The following is a 17,856-nucleotide window of genomic DNA, read 5'->3' on the forward strand; positions in this document are numbered from 1 at the left end:
TGCACCCTTGCAAGCAGATGGGTGCAAGCAGTTTCTGTGCACATTAAGCAGTGATAAGCCATACTGATGCAAACTGTAGCTTAGAGCAGCTTCACCTGTCCACTCCTGAGAGTCTCTGTGCTGCTGCAGCTTCATGGTTGGCATGAATTCCCCAGTGCTAACCAAGGCCTAGGACAAGTCCCCTCCAGCCATTCACCCATGAAGGCTGCTTTACCATTCCAGGAATCCCAATAAATAAATAAAGCATGTTTTCTGCCTTGTGAGTGTTAATTACTTGCCTATTCATTACTGGCACTTAACATCGTGTCATTAAAGCCTAATAGGCCAACTGTACTGGGTGTAAAAATGAAAGGCTTAAATGATTGTGCAGGGGCTGTTTTTAAAAAAACATTCATTAGCGCATGATCACACAAAAGCAAAATCCTGTGGAAGGAGACATAGATTAAGTTTATCAAGTTTATCAATGGGTAAAGGAGATATGGAAATATCAAATGTTTCCTCCAATTCCTACCAGGATACAATTTCTAATAATTTTCTTGACTTTATAGAGTAGATTTTTTTYCCCCCCTTCTCTCTTCCATATGTTCAAGGCCTCTGGACTATATATCCCATCAGGAACCCAATATGGTTTCCAGGCCATAACCAAAGTCAATCCATCACTCCATTCCCAATGTTGACAGGGTCAGAGGTGGAGGGGAACTTTGGCAGGGCTCCAAAAACATGAGACTCCTTTGAACAGCCAGTCAATCACATCCAATCAGTCAAGGAAAAACTGGATGGCTTCCTAGGCTTGGAATCCTGGGATTTTCCTTCTACCATTTCACTGCCCGCTGGGGGAGAATTAACACCACTCTGAATTCTTTACTGATTCAATCATTTTCTTCCAGTTCATTAATTCTTCTTTAAGGGTGATATAGGGCACATTTAAGAAGTGGGGCAACAAAACATTATAATGAAATAATATCCTTACTTGTCTTTTCTACTAACATCACTAGCTCTTCTCACTTTCACTAACTGCAGGGGAGGGGAAAGTAGACAGCGTTTTTAGTAATTTTGAGTACGGTCTGCATGAGAGAGAGGTGGAATGTGTTGGAAACAAATGGATTAGAAGAGGGAAAGGAGGGGCCTACCATTTTGAAGCTTAACAGATATAAGTATTTGTAATTGCTTTAATACATTCCAAGAACCCTCCTGTAGACATCCACGAGTCCTGCTTAGCCAAACAAACTAAAATCAATTAGTGTCAGTTGCCTTCTGTGCATTGTTATGCTTTGCACATAGTTTGTTTAAGGGAACTAGTGACACTTTTTCATACACATCTTGTGCTGTAACATTTCTGTTTAACTAAGATGTCATGTTGCTTAATTTGCCTGAAATCAAATCTATCCCAGCTGAGCAAGAAGTCTGAAATTTAGATAATATTCAGTGGTTTTATAATGTTTTTCATCTTCACAATACAAACTAATTAATAATTTGGCGGGGGGAGAAAAGGGAGTCAACCTCTTGATGTAAAGAGGATCATATTTTTGCATGCAGTAGACAGTTTTTCCTTGTTTCTTGATTCTCTAAAACCCCTGAGGTTCTGTAATTCCTCCTTAGCTCTCCCCTTGCCTCCTGAAAACAAACAGAAATTCAAGAATGGGTAATATGCTTCTATATTAATTTGTGTACTGTTTTTCAGACAAAGATCCCACCTTCTGAGGGGTCAAGTCTCCTTGCTCTCCGTCCATGCTTGGAGTTGTTGTGAACAAACATGTTGTCAGACACTGCCAATACATGCCCATCAACATTCACTGTTGTTGACAGCACAACCTAGATATTTAAAAAGGGAAGAAAAAGGAAGCAGGTAAACAACTTACTTGGATATTCAGCTTGTAAAGTATTAATTATTCAGTTCAGTTAAAATCCTGTTCTGTTCGGAAAATGTGATCATGTCCTGCAGGGTTTACTCCCTAGCAAGGAGGGGGAAAAATATTTTCAGCCTTTATTCTATGCATTAATTCCATTTAACATAGCATCCTGAGGGCCATATAAAGCCCGTAATGTATAATGAACCAGCAACTGCAGATGGCCCTAAATCTAGTTTCCTATGATCCACTGTAGCATAGCTGATGGCATAGAGGGCTGTATATACCAACCAGGAGGGCAGGCTGCAGAGCACCACAATTTGCAATTTGCCCTCTGATACATACATGCAGATTCAGAGCCATCTGCTGTACTGCACACACATGCAAATGTATCTGCATCTGCTCAGAAAATACAGGTCTCCACTGACTGAGTAAAAGGGAAACTTCTATTACGTGCAAACAGTAGCTAGTATCATTTCTGGTGTTTGACAGATGCATGGTTACTGCCTCTTTAAAATCGCCTGAGCGTAGGCACCCAGCACCAAGCCCCAGTTTTGAAAATCGTGGCCTCTATGCCTTATCTTGCTTGGCTCCAATAGCTTATGAGATCTTACAGAAAGTAATTGTATATGTGAATTAGTCCCATTTAGTTCTCCTTTTAAAATGCAATATCCAAAGTTGTAATTCCCATAACTCTAGAAATAAATGTGCCTGTAAACCACACACTAAGAAAAAGAAAAAATTCTTTAACTACCAAAAGAACGTGCAACTTATTGAAACTTTGAGGTCTGGACCATTAGCTGGTGTAAATCAGCTTAACTCCATTCAGTTGCCAAACAGCTACAGTAATTCACAGCTGTTGAGAATCTGACCCTGGATGTGTCTATGAGTGTTCACAGATACACTGGTCATGCGCTAGGCAAGAGAATGTCAAACTCTAATTGTTGTTGATAAACCACATTCAGAGTCTAGCGGGAGAAGCCTTGCCTTCCTACAGGACTATACTAGTTTAAAGACTGTTCTCTCTTTCTTGAGACAAGTTTAATTCATTCCAAAAGGCTCTTGTCATACTGTACTCTAATACTTCTCAAGCATTCTTGTCACTAAATGTGTTGCTTTTGTATGCCAACTGATTTCATCATTGTACATTTGGGTGGAGTGAGACTCCTATCCAAAGTGAACATTTCCCGCATGACATAGCTGAACCCACTCAGATGCACTTCATTATTTTCCGTTAAACAATGGAAATAAATTTTAATCTCTCACTGGCCAGCAGAGACCACACTATGGCAACAAGGGAATAGATCCGAATTATTCCGATGTCTGAAATATTTATGACAAACGTTTAAATTGTAACCAAATGTAAATCAAAAATATATCATATATATACAGTTGCATTATACAATATACACATATCTGACTTCACATACACAAGGTATGCGATAAACATACACGCATATGGCTCACAGGATGAGATTTTTACAATATATGCAGAGTTCAAGTATACACTCACACCACGTTCGAACAACCATTCAGGTGTAAGGGTTGCCCAGAATACACGGGCCACATTTCCACCAGAGCTGCACTGATCCCTGCAGCACGAGCAGTAACTAGAAATAGTCCCCTGCTCAGAAGATGAGTGCTGAGCATCGTCTATTCCCTGAGCAAGCGGGAATGGAAGACGCACTTTTAGACCCCTCTCCAYGGCTAGTTCCTTTTTTATTTACCTCTCCCATTCATCACGGGAGGGTCAAAGCCACTTGGCATTTCACAGGTTGAGACCTAGGGTAAATAAATACAGCGTTCTCAGGGCAGGACAAAATGCAAAGTTCAGGTCTAGACCAGAACTTCATCAAAGTTTTGGACCTTATTTGCCTTAATCTCTAAGGTACAACTGAAATCCAGCATGGACCTTTGCCATCTTTGCTATGACACCGCTGGCCAACTCATTAGCAATGCTGTGGAATAAGAATATGTAAGAATACGGACATAAAATTTACTGGCCTTCTCCACTTCGCTGCAGTCATTTCCTCTTGCCTGCTGAAGATGACAATTCAACAATCTGATTGTTTTATACTGAAGATTAAAAACCAATGTTTTATGGATAAAATGAAGAGGAATGTGCATTCCACTACGGTCTCTAACTCCCAGGCCCTTCCCTTTCACAAGCCAACTGCTTTCCCCCAGTGAGTATTTCCTGGGTCAGGAAGGGTGACCCTTTCCATCTGGAATCAATCAGTCAACTCCTGACAACTTCCTGAAACACCTCACTCCATTTCCTGTTCTCTCCCCCTTCCCTCTTTCCCCCTGGTTTGCTTCACTCTTCAGAACTGCAGGCCACAGCAGCTTAATGTTAGAGGGTCAGACACAGTTAGACTCCAAAACACTACACAAGAACACCTTTGACCTTCAAAAATCTTTACATCTTAGCTAAACAAATCAAGGTCAACATTTCTTACCATTACCTTGTTAACCATTTATATGCATTTTTGCCAATACCCTTCTGAATACATATTTATCAATAACACTTGTTCTCCTAACATCATAAAACATTCCAGATTTTTTTTTTTAACCTGTATTCAGTGCTGATGAAAGATGATGTGCAGACTTCCCTGGAGATTTAAATTCTCAGATTTGTCCGATTTGTCCACAGCACTGGCAAATTACTGGCAAATGGGTTTCTTTTCCTGATCTGATGGCACTACTGCTAGTCAGTGAGAATTTGGCCTCTATGCCAGTTCAGTTGATGCGGGTTTTTTTCGCTAAAATCAGTAGTTCATGCAAAATATAATCCTAAAAGAACGATGGGAGAATGTCAAACAGGCCAGGTAGGCAATGCATTCTGGTAATTGTAGTTTAGTGCCAAACTTGACCTCGGCAGCGTAGAGAGACAAGATTCTGTGCCCTCAGGCAGCCGGATCCTCCRCTCGCTTCTGTGAGAGTTTCAGAAAGCAACAGATAAACTAAGAGCTAGATAGAGCAATATGCTATTCCTTCAGAGATCCAAACTCAGGTTCCCTCCCTAAGAACTGCGAGGGAACTGCAGGCTCCTAAGTGGGGCTTCCTGCAGGCGATACGATTCCCTTTGCAGATCTGCCAGGTTCTGGTTACGGGCTGTGAAGCCACAGAAGATGACGACTCCCCTGCAGCACCGAGGAAACCAAGTGCTAGACTCTCCAGACTATTTTCATTCCCAGGTGGATTTCTGTGATSTACTCCCTGCTCAAAGACCTTCCTGAGGGTTCACCTACCATGACATGGGCCCAGCTGTGTTCAACACACCAAATTCAGGTTCCCTGAGCTGCACTGTCCCCTTTTCACTTGTCTGCACACTCAAAGTGCTACTACTACTTTACAAACCTTTACCTGGCACCTTAAACATCAGCTCTCTGAATCCCCACTTCTCACAGGAACAATCAGTCTAAACAGCTCCCATCACCAGATTTCACACTGAAATCTTCAACTCTTGCAGCAGAAGGCTTCTGTTAATTATTGTGTCCCCTGATCAGGAGGGAGCACATGGAAGTGAAGGGTAGGTAGTGCAGAAGGCAAGTTCTGTATCTACCTAAAAGATATTATATTCAAAGATTTAGAAGTATTGTGAAGTGCTTCAAAATCCTTTGACAAAAGTATTGCAATCCTCCCTCCCCATCTATGTATTATATCAGCATTTGTATGTTCTAAAGTATTTCAAATCATCTAAATGCATATAAATATATATCATCATGCATATAAAAGCTATATCATTCATAGACACCTATATAGACATATGGTACAAACATTCCAGGCACAGAGGCATTTATTTACATGTAACATATCTCATCACTGTGTAAATGATCTCTCTCAAAAAATTCCTGTTACCATTCCAAGTGTGGAAAAAATTCTTTATGACATTGTACATCTGGAAACAATATTACATTCCTGATGCACTTTCCCTCATAACTCTGCAGTCACAGCACTATGTTATTTTAACTTTTCAAAAGAGTAACTATTATGAGGATTTTAAAAATAATTATCATTATTATTATTTTCCAGCTGAGTGGAAGAAAAGATACATGTCAGGCCTCATCCTGCTGTCTTCACTTGCACAGGACTCCCATTGATGTCAATAGGCCTTTTGGTTAAGTGACTAATACAGGAGCAGATGCTATAATATAATGTGTTTGCTTCATAGCTGGATTATGAAAAGGATGAACAATGTGAAAAACGCCAGCAGCTTCTCAGGGCTCAAAATTTCCGCAGGATTCTCTGGGAATTCCTCTCGGAGACCCTGACACGCCGGCACAGTCCAGAAGAAACGGTGCACGTGGACAGCGTTTTGGGAATAGGGTCTCCTCAGACTGGAGGGGCACAGGGGTAGTAGATACCTCCTGGATCACCGACATCCAGTCTCCTATTAGAGGCAACCAAAGCATGTAGCCACTTTCCTGAAATTATCTTAAACTAGTTCAAGTTTTTGTCTTCAGCATTCCTCTTGTTTTAAAGCCTATTTGTCCTCATGGTTAGGGACCTTATGTCTTACAGCCCAAATTTATTAACAGTCAGTTTATACCTAACACCAGCTTTAAAATTATTATTTCCCTTTCTGATCCACCTCAGAATATTTTTAGACAGCTGTTAAGTCCCTTCTCAGCCCGTGTTACTAAGCTAATTGCATCAAGCTTTTCCACTGCTCTCTTGTCCACTCCCCAGTCACCTTAATGATCCATTCCTGCCCCTGTTCCAATTCCATTTTCATCCTGTTTTTTGAAGATAGTTAAACCAGAACGATGTATTGTATTCCAAACAAGGTATCAGTGGGATACGGTGGTACCAATACATCCTTCTCGCAGATGTCAAATCTTACCTGAGACATCACAGTATCTCATTTGTAGTTTCTTGTTAATAGATTTAATAGATTTTTAACTCACAGTAACCCACCTCTCTTACCCATTTTTCTCTTTTCTGAATGCCACAGATCCTTCTGTGCTTCATATTAGAACCTAGCTGGGTGAATTCTCAAACACAATCAACTTTGCTCACATGCCTGGTGAGGAACTGATCCAAGCGCTCCGAGGTCAGGAAGGAAACTCCCCAGGGATATACCTTGTTATTTTCCTTTCTCTCTCCCTAGAGCACCTAGAGGGGGACACCTGCCAGGAAACATCCCGTGTCATGATTTCTGCTGAAAACAGAGGGCAATCACTGACCTTTCTCTTTCCTATGTCTAAAAAATCACATTGGTTCAAAGATGACCATTTTTAGTAATGATGTTGTTACCTTGTACCACTCTCTGGTGCCACTCTAAGATCTGTTAAATCAGTATGTAACTGGATGAAGCAGGATTCCCAATGAATAGGAGGTTGAATGTGTTAGCACCAGGTCTAAGCCGAAGCACTTTAGCCGAAGTGCCTCATCTTAATGCCACTGAATGTCCCCCATTACACAGCAGTCATTACCATTAGCATCACTGGGCTTCAGTCGTGCTCTCTAGGARAAGTCCTCTTTGAGTGGAGGGTATCATGGGTTTTTTATTCTATTCCTGGGAGAATCACTCTCTGAGAATACAGCAACGGCAGTAACAGCAATACCTATGGAAACTCAGATGTGCTCATTAGCTGAACTTGTTCATTTGAATAGGTGATTGAATCAGGTTTTGTTTCGTCTTCCACCGATGATCTCTTCTTTTTATACAGAAGCATTTTAATTGATAAATAATCAATATCTGCTCCAGTTAAATTTACAAGGACATACTATTCAATCTGCATACATATTTGGGCAGCCACCAGGTAATCATGAAACCATCCATTAATTCTAGAAAGGTTGCATTTGCCTACTTTACCCAGTGACAGACACTGAAGTAGTGGGTGACTCACAATAAAATTATCTTATTACTGCAAAAAAACGAAGACAGTGATCACACATCCTTTAATTCCTGAGATATAAGAATTTTTTCAACCACAGAAAACCCTTGTAATCTGAAAGTTAAGAGATTTTCATTACATGTTTGAAGGTCTACTTAGTATTAAAGCAAATTTCAAAACAGTTAATGTGATCACAAAGCARCTGTTGCTGCTCTCAAAACTAAAGAATTATACTAAAAAAAAAAAAAATCACTGCAGGCATCTGGATCTGTATTAAATTTACAATGCAGTGTTAATGTAACCTTTCCCCCCCTCTTCCCCCCCTCTGTGTTTTTAAAGGGGTGTGATAAGTGAAATTTAACATTTAAGTTAGTTTAATATACCATAACTACACTATACAATAACTAAATCTTATAACAGATCTAGAAACGAGGCCGAAGCCAGGCTCAGAGAGTGGATCTCAACGCCCTGGAACTTTGGTCATCATCCAAATCAAGCCCGAACTCTGCAGATTCACACCCATCTCTAATCAGAAGCATTAGGTTGACACTCTTCCAGACATGAGTAACTATTCTCCCATGCTTGAGGAACTCAGTAAGATTCACTGTGCAATACAATTTCCATGTCTCTTATTTATATTTGTGTCTCAAGAGCAAAGCCTGAGCTTTAGGTTTCTATTCAATCTGTTAAAGAGCAAAGATGTTTTTTGATGGGACTATTTCTGTTCCAGATTTCAGTAGTAGTTTAAATGATGAAAACTTTGATTCTCTCTTCTGTTTCTTTTACAACGATAAAAAAGTATCTTAATGTCTCCTTCAGTTCTAACAAGCTCTATTCCACTAAAAATGAATATATTTGGTTGTATAGAAACCACAGCTATAAATTAAAATATATTCAACTGACCAATGCTACAGAAGTCAATTTATTTATGTACAGAAAGTTAAACGTGTGGAAATGTTTGAAAGAGAAGGGCCTTAATAACAACAGCTGTACAAATAATTTATTAGGGAAAACCAATAAATGTTTTTGAGCTGATCCAAGATTAAAACCTAATGAATTAAATCATAAAATGAATAAAGTACCCTTGTGCGATGTGCTTTTTGACCCTGCTTTACTCTGCTCATATGTTCTTGTACTGGTAGGATGAACAACTGTCCTTTCAAACCTAATAAAAAATCCTGCATATTAATTACTTTGCCTGGTGTAAATCTTAACTAAAATGAAAATGAACATGTTCACAGTGTGCACAGACACTAATAATAGGTTAGTGGTATCTCTTTTTTCCACATCTGACTTAAGAGGTGGCTGAAAAACTCTGCTCAACATAAAGTAGGAAAAAAGTGTTTGCACAAATTAAAAGAAGAAAGAATAAGGAGAATCCAAAGTTTTCCAAATCCAAAGCATTCAAGAAAGCTCTTACTTGCATCATGCTCAGGGAAACTGTGCTTCCATCTTTAGAAACAACATGACAGAACGAGAGCAAGCTATCTCTATTTGTTAATCCTTACAGCAACTAGATCATCATGGCTAATTTTCTGTGGAACATGAAGCATGTTCACCCCCAATACACAAAATTTTGCAATTGAAATGCTTTCTTTTTTATATTCTGGCCTCAGTGGTAGCTCAGTACAAAGCTCAYCAACTAACGTGTCCAGTTTTGAACAAGGTCTAAAAAAAGATCCCACTTTCACTCAAAACCCAAGCAATTTCTTTCAAAGGGTCCATTTTTGTGATTCTAAAACAAAGTCTTGTCAACATTTATGGCTTTTACAAAAAGTAAGATAAGCCTAGTGGCTTTCCCTGAAACTCTTGATTAATTTGGGGGCTTGAACTTAAATCTCACAATGAAACTCCAAGCACAAAAAGAGTTTAAATAAGCCCTGCAAAACAGAACCAGAGAGTTTCACTTGGCTCTATTTTTCAGGCTTGGCATTCTGTAAGGTGAGAACCCAGATGAGGAGGAGTCTATCCCAGCTCATTTTTTTCTYCAATAGACTGCTGATTTGGGTCGAAAGATCAAAAGCAAGGCTACGCGTCCTTCTACGTACAACAGCCATGCCAGAYGGATGACATCCGCAGCCACGCGAACGCTCTAAGACTCATTTCAGTTTCCCTGCTCAACGTTGCACTGGAAACGTGAAGTTGTTAAGGCCCTCTAATATCACCATTTTGCATTTGAAGTTATGGAGGTGAAACACAGAATGCGGCTGATATTAGAGAGAGATYTCAGATGAGAAAAGAATTGGGTCCAAAATACTCCTGCAGTTCAGCACTTAATCCAAATCTAGGATTTTAGTTTCACCCTCTTAGAGAGGGGCCAGCTAACATGAGATTGAAATCAGATCCGAATTTCTTTAGCGGTCAGGTGTTTTTGGATCCAGAGTTTATTTTTCTGGCTGTTTTAACCAATATTACTTGTATTATGGCAGCGCCTACGATCCCTGAGTGCTAATCAGGATACCCTTGTGCAAGATTCTTTACAAACCCGTAACAAAAGTAAGAGGTTCTCTATTTACGTTTCATTACATTCCACAATCAGCCATTCTAGCTGGCTCTAAAAGCTAAGATCTGTTTACATGCTATGAAGTGATTTTTCTTTCACGCTCAGATTTTTTTAAATTTTGGCAAACAATATCTAATTAAGTGTTCTTTTCTTTGTAGAAATTGCTACTTGGGAAAAAAAGTACAAATTTACTACCAATGACCGTCTTTTTTCTCTGATCTCTTACTAGCTCTCAAAAACACATAATGGAAAAGTCACTGCAGTCACTTAAACCACCAGTGATTAAACAAATTTGGTCAGGAGTTTTTCTTTAAATTCATTTCCCTTCAAAACAAAAATAAATTACTCTTTTGTATTTTTTTTTGCCTACATTTTTCTCTTAAGGTTTTTGGAACTCGCCCATTTCAAGTCTCGTGGATCTGCAAGAAAATCACACTCCCCACAACAGACTGACCTCCTCCTGGCACAGCGGATGTGTCAGAGAAGGGGCAATAGTAACGGTGACAAGCGATAACACCAGGCACAAGGGGAGCCTTTTCACGGCAGATTTTGAAGGCCTGGACTAGCAAAGCACGCGCGCACTTTCTCAAAAGCTCTCCTGAATCCAGACCAAAAATTTTTATACAGGCGAACAAGCCCATTTGGAGAGGTCGAAAGTCAAAGAAAGGTAAAACGAGCCATCACAGTGGCGCTGCGGGCCAGCGGTCGGGTCTCGCCGGCGAACGCACCCCCTGCCCCCCCGGCGGGCTCCGCCGCCTCTCAGCTGCGCGAGGAGCAGCTCGCCCTGCGTCGCTTCTCTGCGGGGCTCTCCTCGAGGCCACCTCCCAGTGCCACCGTGCACGGGCACAGCAACGCATCCGCGAAGCAAAAGCCTTGAGCGCTCAGACCAGTTTGTGCGAGGGATAAGTTACGGATGAAACGTTTTTCAAACATAGTTGCTTAAAAGGTTAGGGTATGAGAGAAAAGGCACTGTGGCCTTTCTCCTCACCAGGGTTTCAAACCTGACACACTTCACCTCCTCCTGTGTTTTTATTAGCTGGTGTTCACAACGCATCAGCGACAGCTATGATGAAACCAGTGGCAGGTTTCCCTGCAAAGCAGCTGGGTCGTTATCCCAGGGGTCTTGTTGCTTTGCTGCGGGAGATCTTAAAGTGACCATGACTACTTTGGCAGCTGTTTTTAAAGAAGCTGAAAGGAAGGGAATGAAGGAGTTAAAAGSCAAAAGAGATGGTAAGAGATAGGGAGTGGAGGGAAGTAAGGAGGCTGCTTGTGTACCACGTACAGAGCTACTCTGAAAAATTCTGAGGCATCTAAGTATCACAAACATGATCCCTGCTGTGGGCAGCTGTATGTGCGAGCGCTTTGCCCGAGGGTGTCAAATCAAATATCCACTGCTGGTTGGTACAGTACATCACTTCCCCTAGGGGATTCAGAGTGGGAAAAGAGAGAGAAGAGGGGGGGAAAGGTTTAAACACAACAAATGAAGAAAAATTTTAACAATCTCTGATATGACTTACATTTACTGTCATATTTATTATGAACACTGTAGGAGAAGAAGAAAAAACAAAAAAAAGAAAAAACAAAAAAGAAAAAAAAAGTAAAAAAGAGGGGTGGGAGGAGGGAGAAGAAAGAGGAGAGAGAAGAGAGGAGGGAAGCAGACAGCTTGCTTAGTGCTGAGCCTTATAAGACTTACCTGGAACCGCCTCATATCTCTGGGGTTCCCTGCTGTTTTCAGACAATTCTGATTGCACTTGAGAAAGAATTTAAGGAAGAATCTGGAAAGATAAAGAAGCATGTCACTTCTAATAACCATAACAAAGTATGTGTTGCTATATTCTGTCTTAAAGCACACGTGACAGTGATTTACATGATGATATGGCAGTAGACCAGGACTCCAAGAACTTATGAAAAAAATCAGAAGTTAACAAAAATCAGGTAAATTGTAACCAACGTGACTGTAATCTACTTTGAGTTGCTCTCTCAGCTGGAATGAGTCAACATATCTACGCTGATTTATACCAATTTCTTCACTGCACTATTTTAGCCAATTCTTTATTTTTTTCTTGTATATATTTTCTTGTCTTTCTTTTGCCATCTGAATGGATTTTTCATGAAACAATACAGAAGGATAATGTTATTGTAAAAACTACAAAAACAGACAGGGCAACTCTGAGGCAGATAAGCCCTGAAACTGCTGAGGATGTATTAAGAAACACAGAAACAAATGCAACGCCCAAAAGAAGCTGATGAGGTTTCATGACTACATTTTTAGCTGTTAAGAATTCAATAACTAAAGCAGCAAAGCAGAACTGCCAGGAGTCCAGATTATAATCTTACACAGATTTTGAGAGAGGATAACAAAAACACCAACTGAAGTAACACATGGCAGTTCATGCTGTCCAAACAGATAAACCGATTAACTCTGTACAGAGTTATCATGGCAATTTTTTTGCCCTGTCACATAAACCTATTCTCATTAGTCATTTATTTSGCAGAATTTTGTTTGTCATGTACATAAATTGAATCTTCAGTACACTTGATTGGCTTACCCAACACTACGAACTAGAGCATATAGATTTTTTGTTTTAGAAATATTAGCCAGACATTTTTCAATAAGCTTTTCCATACAAAAATTTCTGTCAAATCCATGGACAAAAAGAGGCATCCTTCCATCACCTGATTCCTGTATTAAACTTGTGAATTCCAGAGAAGACCGCACTGTATGAAAGATCATGGCTATTGCATTAAAAACAAAACAAGGATGTCTGTAAAATTCAGATGGAACAAGCAAGGAATTTTTTTAGCATCCTCTATCGCAAGTGAAAATATGTTCTGTGATTCCTCTCCAATTGTGCATTTCCCTTTATAGGACAAAATGGGCTTAACTACAACAATTAAAAAAAAATCAGAGTTTTTAAGATGGGTGTGCAAATAAAAAGGTTTGGATATAACAAAACAGTAAATAGTTGAAGAATTGATTTAGAATACAAAGAACACTTTATTTATTTATTTCTCTCGCTGAGTGCTTTCCTTAACCCCCCCAGCTTTTGCAGTAAGTTAAAGTCCCAGGTGAGCCAGGCCTATTTCCCTTTCTGTTACTATGACAACGATTTTTTACCGCAGTCCCTAAGTCCCTTCAGAACTCACACATTCATGCCTTGAATTAGAACTTTAAAGGAGAAAGATGGATATTTCCTAGGGTTTACCAACACCAACCCCCAAACTAGTCCTAATACAAGACAATAACGCAGAAATCCACTTTTCCGTGTTATTGCTACTTTCTTTGCATCGCTTACCACTGTGGTTATTTCTCTTCCATCTGCCCCAAACACACAAAGAAATATTGAAGAATCTGATCCATGTATGTGCTGCTTGAACAAAAACCTTCAAAAATCTCTCTACTACTGAGCACACACAAAAAAGACCCAGATAACATCATATAAAATTGACCATCACAAAATACACCCTTCCAGCGAGCTTTTTTTCATTACAATGTTGTTCTTTTCCCCCCTTAACTTGTGATAATATTTYGAAAAATATCTAAAGCATTCATTTTCTGTGTGTGCATTCTGCAAGCTGTTATTTTTATCCCCACCATTCCTTCGTGTTTACAATTTGAACAGCTCACTGGTTCCTCAGACTAAGGTAAAAGCGTCGTGTCCCTACTGCAGTCTCTCTTCCTGTTGGTATTCAGGTTCAGGGGGGAGGATGGATCAATGCTCCTTTGTCTGAGGGCAACTTCGGCGAACAGAGCCCTAGTCACTTAGTTGTAGTCTGAACTAAAAATCATACACGATTTCATGTCTTCGGAGCAGCACCRAGCGAATACAACACGCAGACGCGGCTGCTAACATTCTACCAACTAAGTCCCGTGGACTTCTCATGCTGAAACCTGTGACCTCTTTTATTCGAATGATTTGGTAAGCAAGATTTCCTCTGCTAGAATGTTTTCAAAAATATTATGCATGCCGGCGTACTCTAACATTCACAGGAGAATTTGAGCCAGAAACATTACTCGCAAACCTTTCGGCTCCCTCCCTTCTCCCTACAGTTATAATGCTCCAAAGACATTTGCAAACAGATAAACTGTGACAAGATCTATATCTGCAAGGAAAAACTATAGAACAGAACCAAACTATATTAGGAAACCCAGACAAGTAACTATTTACATGGAAATCATGAGCCACTGGATAACTGATGGTTTTAGAAGGTAACTGCAAACGAACCCCCCAAGAATCATGCCTGCTGTTACGTTGAAGGAAAAACAAATGATCAAATCAATCACAAAAATATTTACTGTTTTCTTTTTAAAATTGTCAAACATTTGCATCCCTACTCGTGCAGATCAGAAAAGCACACAGCACAAACCCAAGAACGAAGGAGGCCAGGGCACAGAAAGGCGTCTGTAAGAGAGCTCCCGGTGTCAGCTGGACTGACTAAAGGAGAGCTAAAATACTGCGGCTATGTAGGGTATGCAAAACCCTAAAAGGCAGATACAGAAAGATAAAAAATCCAGTTATGTGTTTAAGAGTTTTCGTGGCTGAATTCTGTAGTATTGCACAGTAATGAAAAAAAATTATATTTTCTGCTAAACAAATCCAAAATTTTGGGGTCCAGACCCCTGGCTGGCATAAAACAGCAGTGTATGTGAAAATTAACTCAGAATTCAGTTAGATCAGTACTGATATACGCCAGTGGATATATTATCCCTTAAATATTTACAGMAAACAACGCTCTCCTCCTCTCAGGGCCGCCTGCCTCCTACGAGACGCAGAGCGTTCTCCTCTCTCCTCGACTCCTTGGAGTGAGGCATCGGGCACGCGTGCGCTCTGCTTCACAGCGCTTAGACCTGGCTATTTGAGCAATAGGCATTTGGGGAGTCACGTCGGAGACAACGGAAAGGTGCCTGACTTTCTGGAACTGCTCAGCACCCGGGCACCTGAAAACTATGTGCCTTTAAAATAAAACAAATTGTGCATCAATAATCCCYCATGTTACTTTTGAAAGTGCTGGCCTTGTCTGTTAGTACTTACGGACTGCTGCAGTATTCGTATATTGTCCAACTGAAGAAATTTGTAGTTTCTTTGGAACCCAATAGATAGGCTACCCAAAGACAGTCCTCCCTCCCATCACCCCAGATATGGACTTATTTAAAAGCATATAGGGGAATTTTCATCGTTCCTCCAGTTGAACGGGGTCACACGCTTTCCTCCTTTCAGAGTTTTTCCAGTCAATTTTTAACTGCAACTGGGCATCCTCATAAAGTATTCGGTCTGTCTTTATATATACATATATATTTTAAGTGGTTGCATCTGGGAAAGGCATTAATATTTATTGCAACATTAGAATAAAAATGAATTGGGGGGAGCAAACTGGAGGGAAGGCTTAGCACTAAATGAAGCCGATTTAGGGCTAACAGGAGAATTGCAGAGGGGCCTTATTTTATTTTATTTTTTAAATTCAAAACTTTAGCTAGTTTTTGGCCTTAACCTATACATATATCGAAAAATAAAAAATAAGTTTTAAAAAATTAGCCCATTTTTTGTTGGCCTTTGTTCCCTCCTAAGGCCTGCATTAGCTATGGGTTTAGCAGATAACTCCGATTCCAGCCAAGCCGAGAGAGCGTAGATCAACATTCAAGGGCACTGAGGGAAAACTTAAATAGCGTTRAATGACTACCACCAAAAATTATGGCATTGCTGAGGAAGACCTGGTTAATTTAATGCAAAGGCATAAATTAAGAAATATACCTTGGACTTTCTTTGTTTCTCTATTGTCTCTCTGTCGTACTAGAGCCTTCTACCTACAGACCGAGTACGCTCGCAGAGGTCTCCAAAATGCCGCTTTACGTATACTCCCTCTTTGAAGATTTAGAGGTAGCTGTTTTAAAAGTTACTGCTTCTCCTAATGGGAGTTACTATCACCCCGCTGAGTCGGGTCGATGAATCATTTAAGTGCCCTTTTTTCACTCCAACGGAAAGATAGCTGTGTTATCTCAACTGTTTTTCAGCACTGGCTTGAGCAAAGCTGCGTGCCTGCGGGCGAGCCGAGCCGAGCCGGGCCGAGCCGGGCCGGGCCGGAGCGCCGCGCAGCGCAGCCCCGCTCGGCAGCGCGCGGACCAAGCGCCCGGGAGAGCGCGGGCACGCGCAGCCGCGGAGGAGGAGGAGGGCGAAGCAGGGAAGGTCTTGAATCTCTCAAGCTTTTTGCAGCGCGATTGCTGACCCACACCCTCGCTCTGTCTATGTATTCCTACATTATTTGGTTCTCTAACTGGCTGAGGCAACTTTAAAATGTGACTAGAACTAGAAAGCGTGTACTACCTTTGGGAGTATTTATCCTCCAGCTCTCCGATGATGGATAAAAAAAGTCAAAGGCTGTTGGAGTCAGAAAAAAAAAATCTTTCCAGTGACTTCAACAGGACTAGACTGAGGCTCTAAAGAGCAGTCCCACATGCAACAGAAGGTGTAGTTTTTAAAAAAATCCATTAATGTTTTTTTAAAACCCTGCCACAAGACCTGGGACTGATTAGTCTCACCACATGGAGCCACAGAAATAGATAATACGCTTTGCGCTTTTATAGCACCATTCTATGGGACTTAAACTTCAATTAATTCTGCCTCACAAAACCCCTCTGCAGCAGGTGGTGTAACTCACCATTTTACAGGCAAAGATGCCAGAGCCTGGGAAGTGGAAGGGAATTGCTCCCCACCACATCCCATCGCAGGTCTGCCGCAGAGCTGGGACCAGAACTCAGATCTCCTGACTCCTGGTGCTACATCTTAACTAACCTTCCTATCAACCTTTGGTGYTTTCTTGCAGTATAGGTACCGAATCAAGAGACCTAACATTGTTTTAATCTGTAAACAGCCACTAGAAGCATTTGAAAAAATACCCTTCGTAAAGCAGATACTGAGGTAAGCTTGTCCTGTTTGGGCTGCTGTAGAATTTGGATTCCGGGCCTCACGGGAATGTGCCCACCACCCAGTTTCAGTATGTTCATCAGCAACTCCTATGAAGCTACTACCTAAAGAGACTGTAAAGACATGATGACATTCTGCTTCCACGATTAAAGTGCTTTCCAAAAAGTGAACTAAAACAAAAAATAGAAGCTGTTACTAGGAATATCTTTGCTCTAGTTTAACAATATTCAGATGAAATACACGATCAAGCACGTTAAGGGCCTGACTCCAACACCCTCAAAGCTAGGAAATTCTGAGATCAGGGTCTCTTGTCCTCCCCTCAACTCGCCCATGTGTGTCTTGGCACTGCAGACTCTGAGGTAAGTGTGACAAGTAACCTTACCCGATGCCACAGCACGACACAGCGGAAGGCTTTACTTGGAATTTCTTCCTTTCAGAGGGACTAGATCAGATCTCGCACATACATTTGAAGGTCGGTATTTAAAATCAATTAATTGCATTTATTTGATATCATCATCTTGATTTTAATGAATATCTCAGTAGAAGACTTCTTTATAATCTGAATATTTGTCTCTGGAGTAATTCTGCTCTATTATGTCAGTGAGTATTATTAGGGAGCTGATCAGAAAATTTCCTACCCTTTTSCAGCAGTTATAGTCAATGTGGGATCAGGCATTTCACAAAGGCATTCTAAACGAACGCACGCCTTACACTGTGTGAGAAATGAGAGAGGTTATTATTAT

General features: G+C 40.7%; 1 protein-coding gene across 2 annotated transcripts in view; it reads right to left on the bottom strand.

The window, feature by feature from the left end:
* Positions 1-17,856, bottom strand: part of EBF2 (EBF transcription factor 2) — a 145,253-nt gene that overhangs the window by 26,415 nt on the left and 100,982 nt on the right. For both annotated transcript variants that reach the window (XM_085301034.1, XM_085301036.1), the window contains exons 7-8: positions 11,887-11,968; positions 1,695-1,812 (exon numbers count right to left, since the gene is read on the bottom strand). In XM_085301034.1, coding sequence (XP_085157160.1) covers positions 1,695-1,812; positions 11,887-11,968 — 200 coding nt within the window. The remainder of the gene's footprint in view (positions 1-1,694; positions 1,813-11,886; positions 11,969-17,856) is intronic.

The sequence above is a fragment of the Rhea americana genome, unplaced genomic scaffold (assembly GCF_003343005.1).
Source record: "Rhea americana isolate MKP2758 unplaced genomic scaffold, rheAme1 scaffold_171, whole genome shotgun sequence".
Taxonomy (NCBI): Eukaryota; Metazoa; Chordata; class Aves; order Rheiformes; family Rheidae; genus Rhea; species Rhea americana.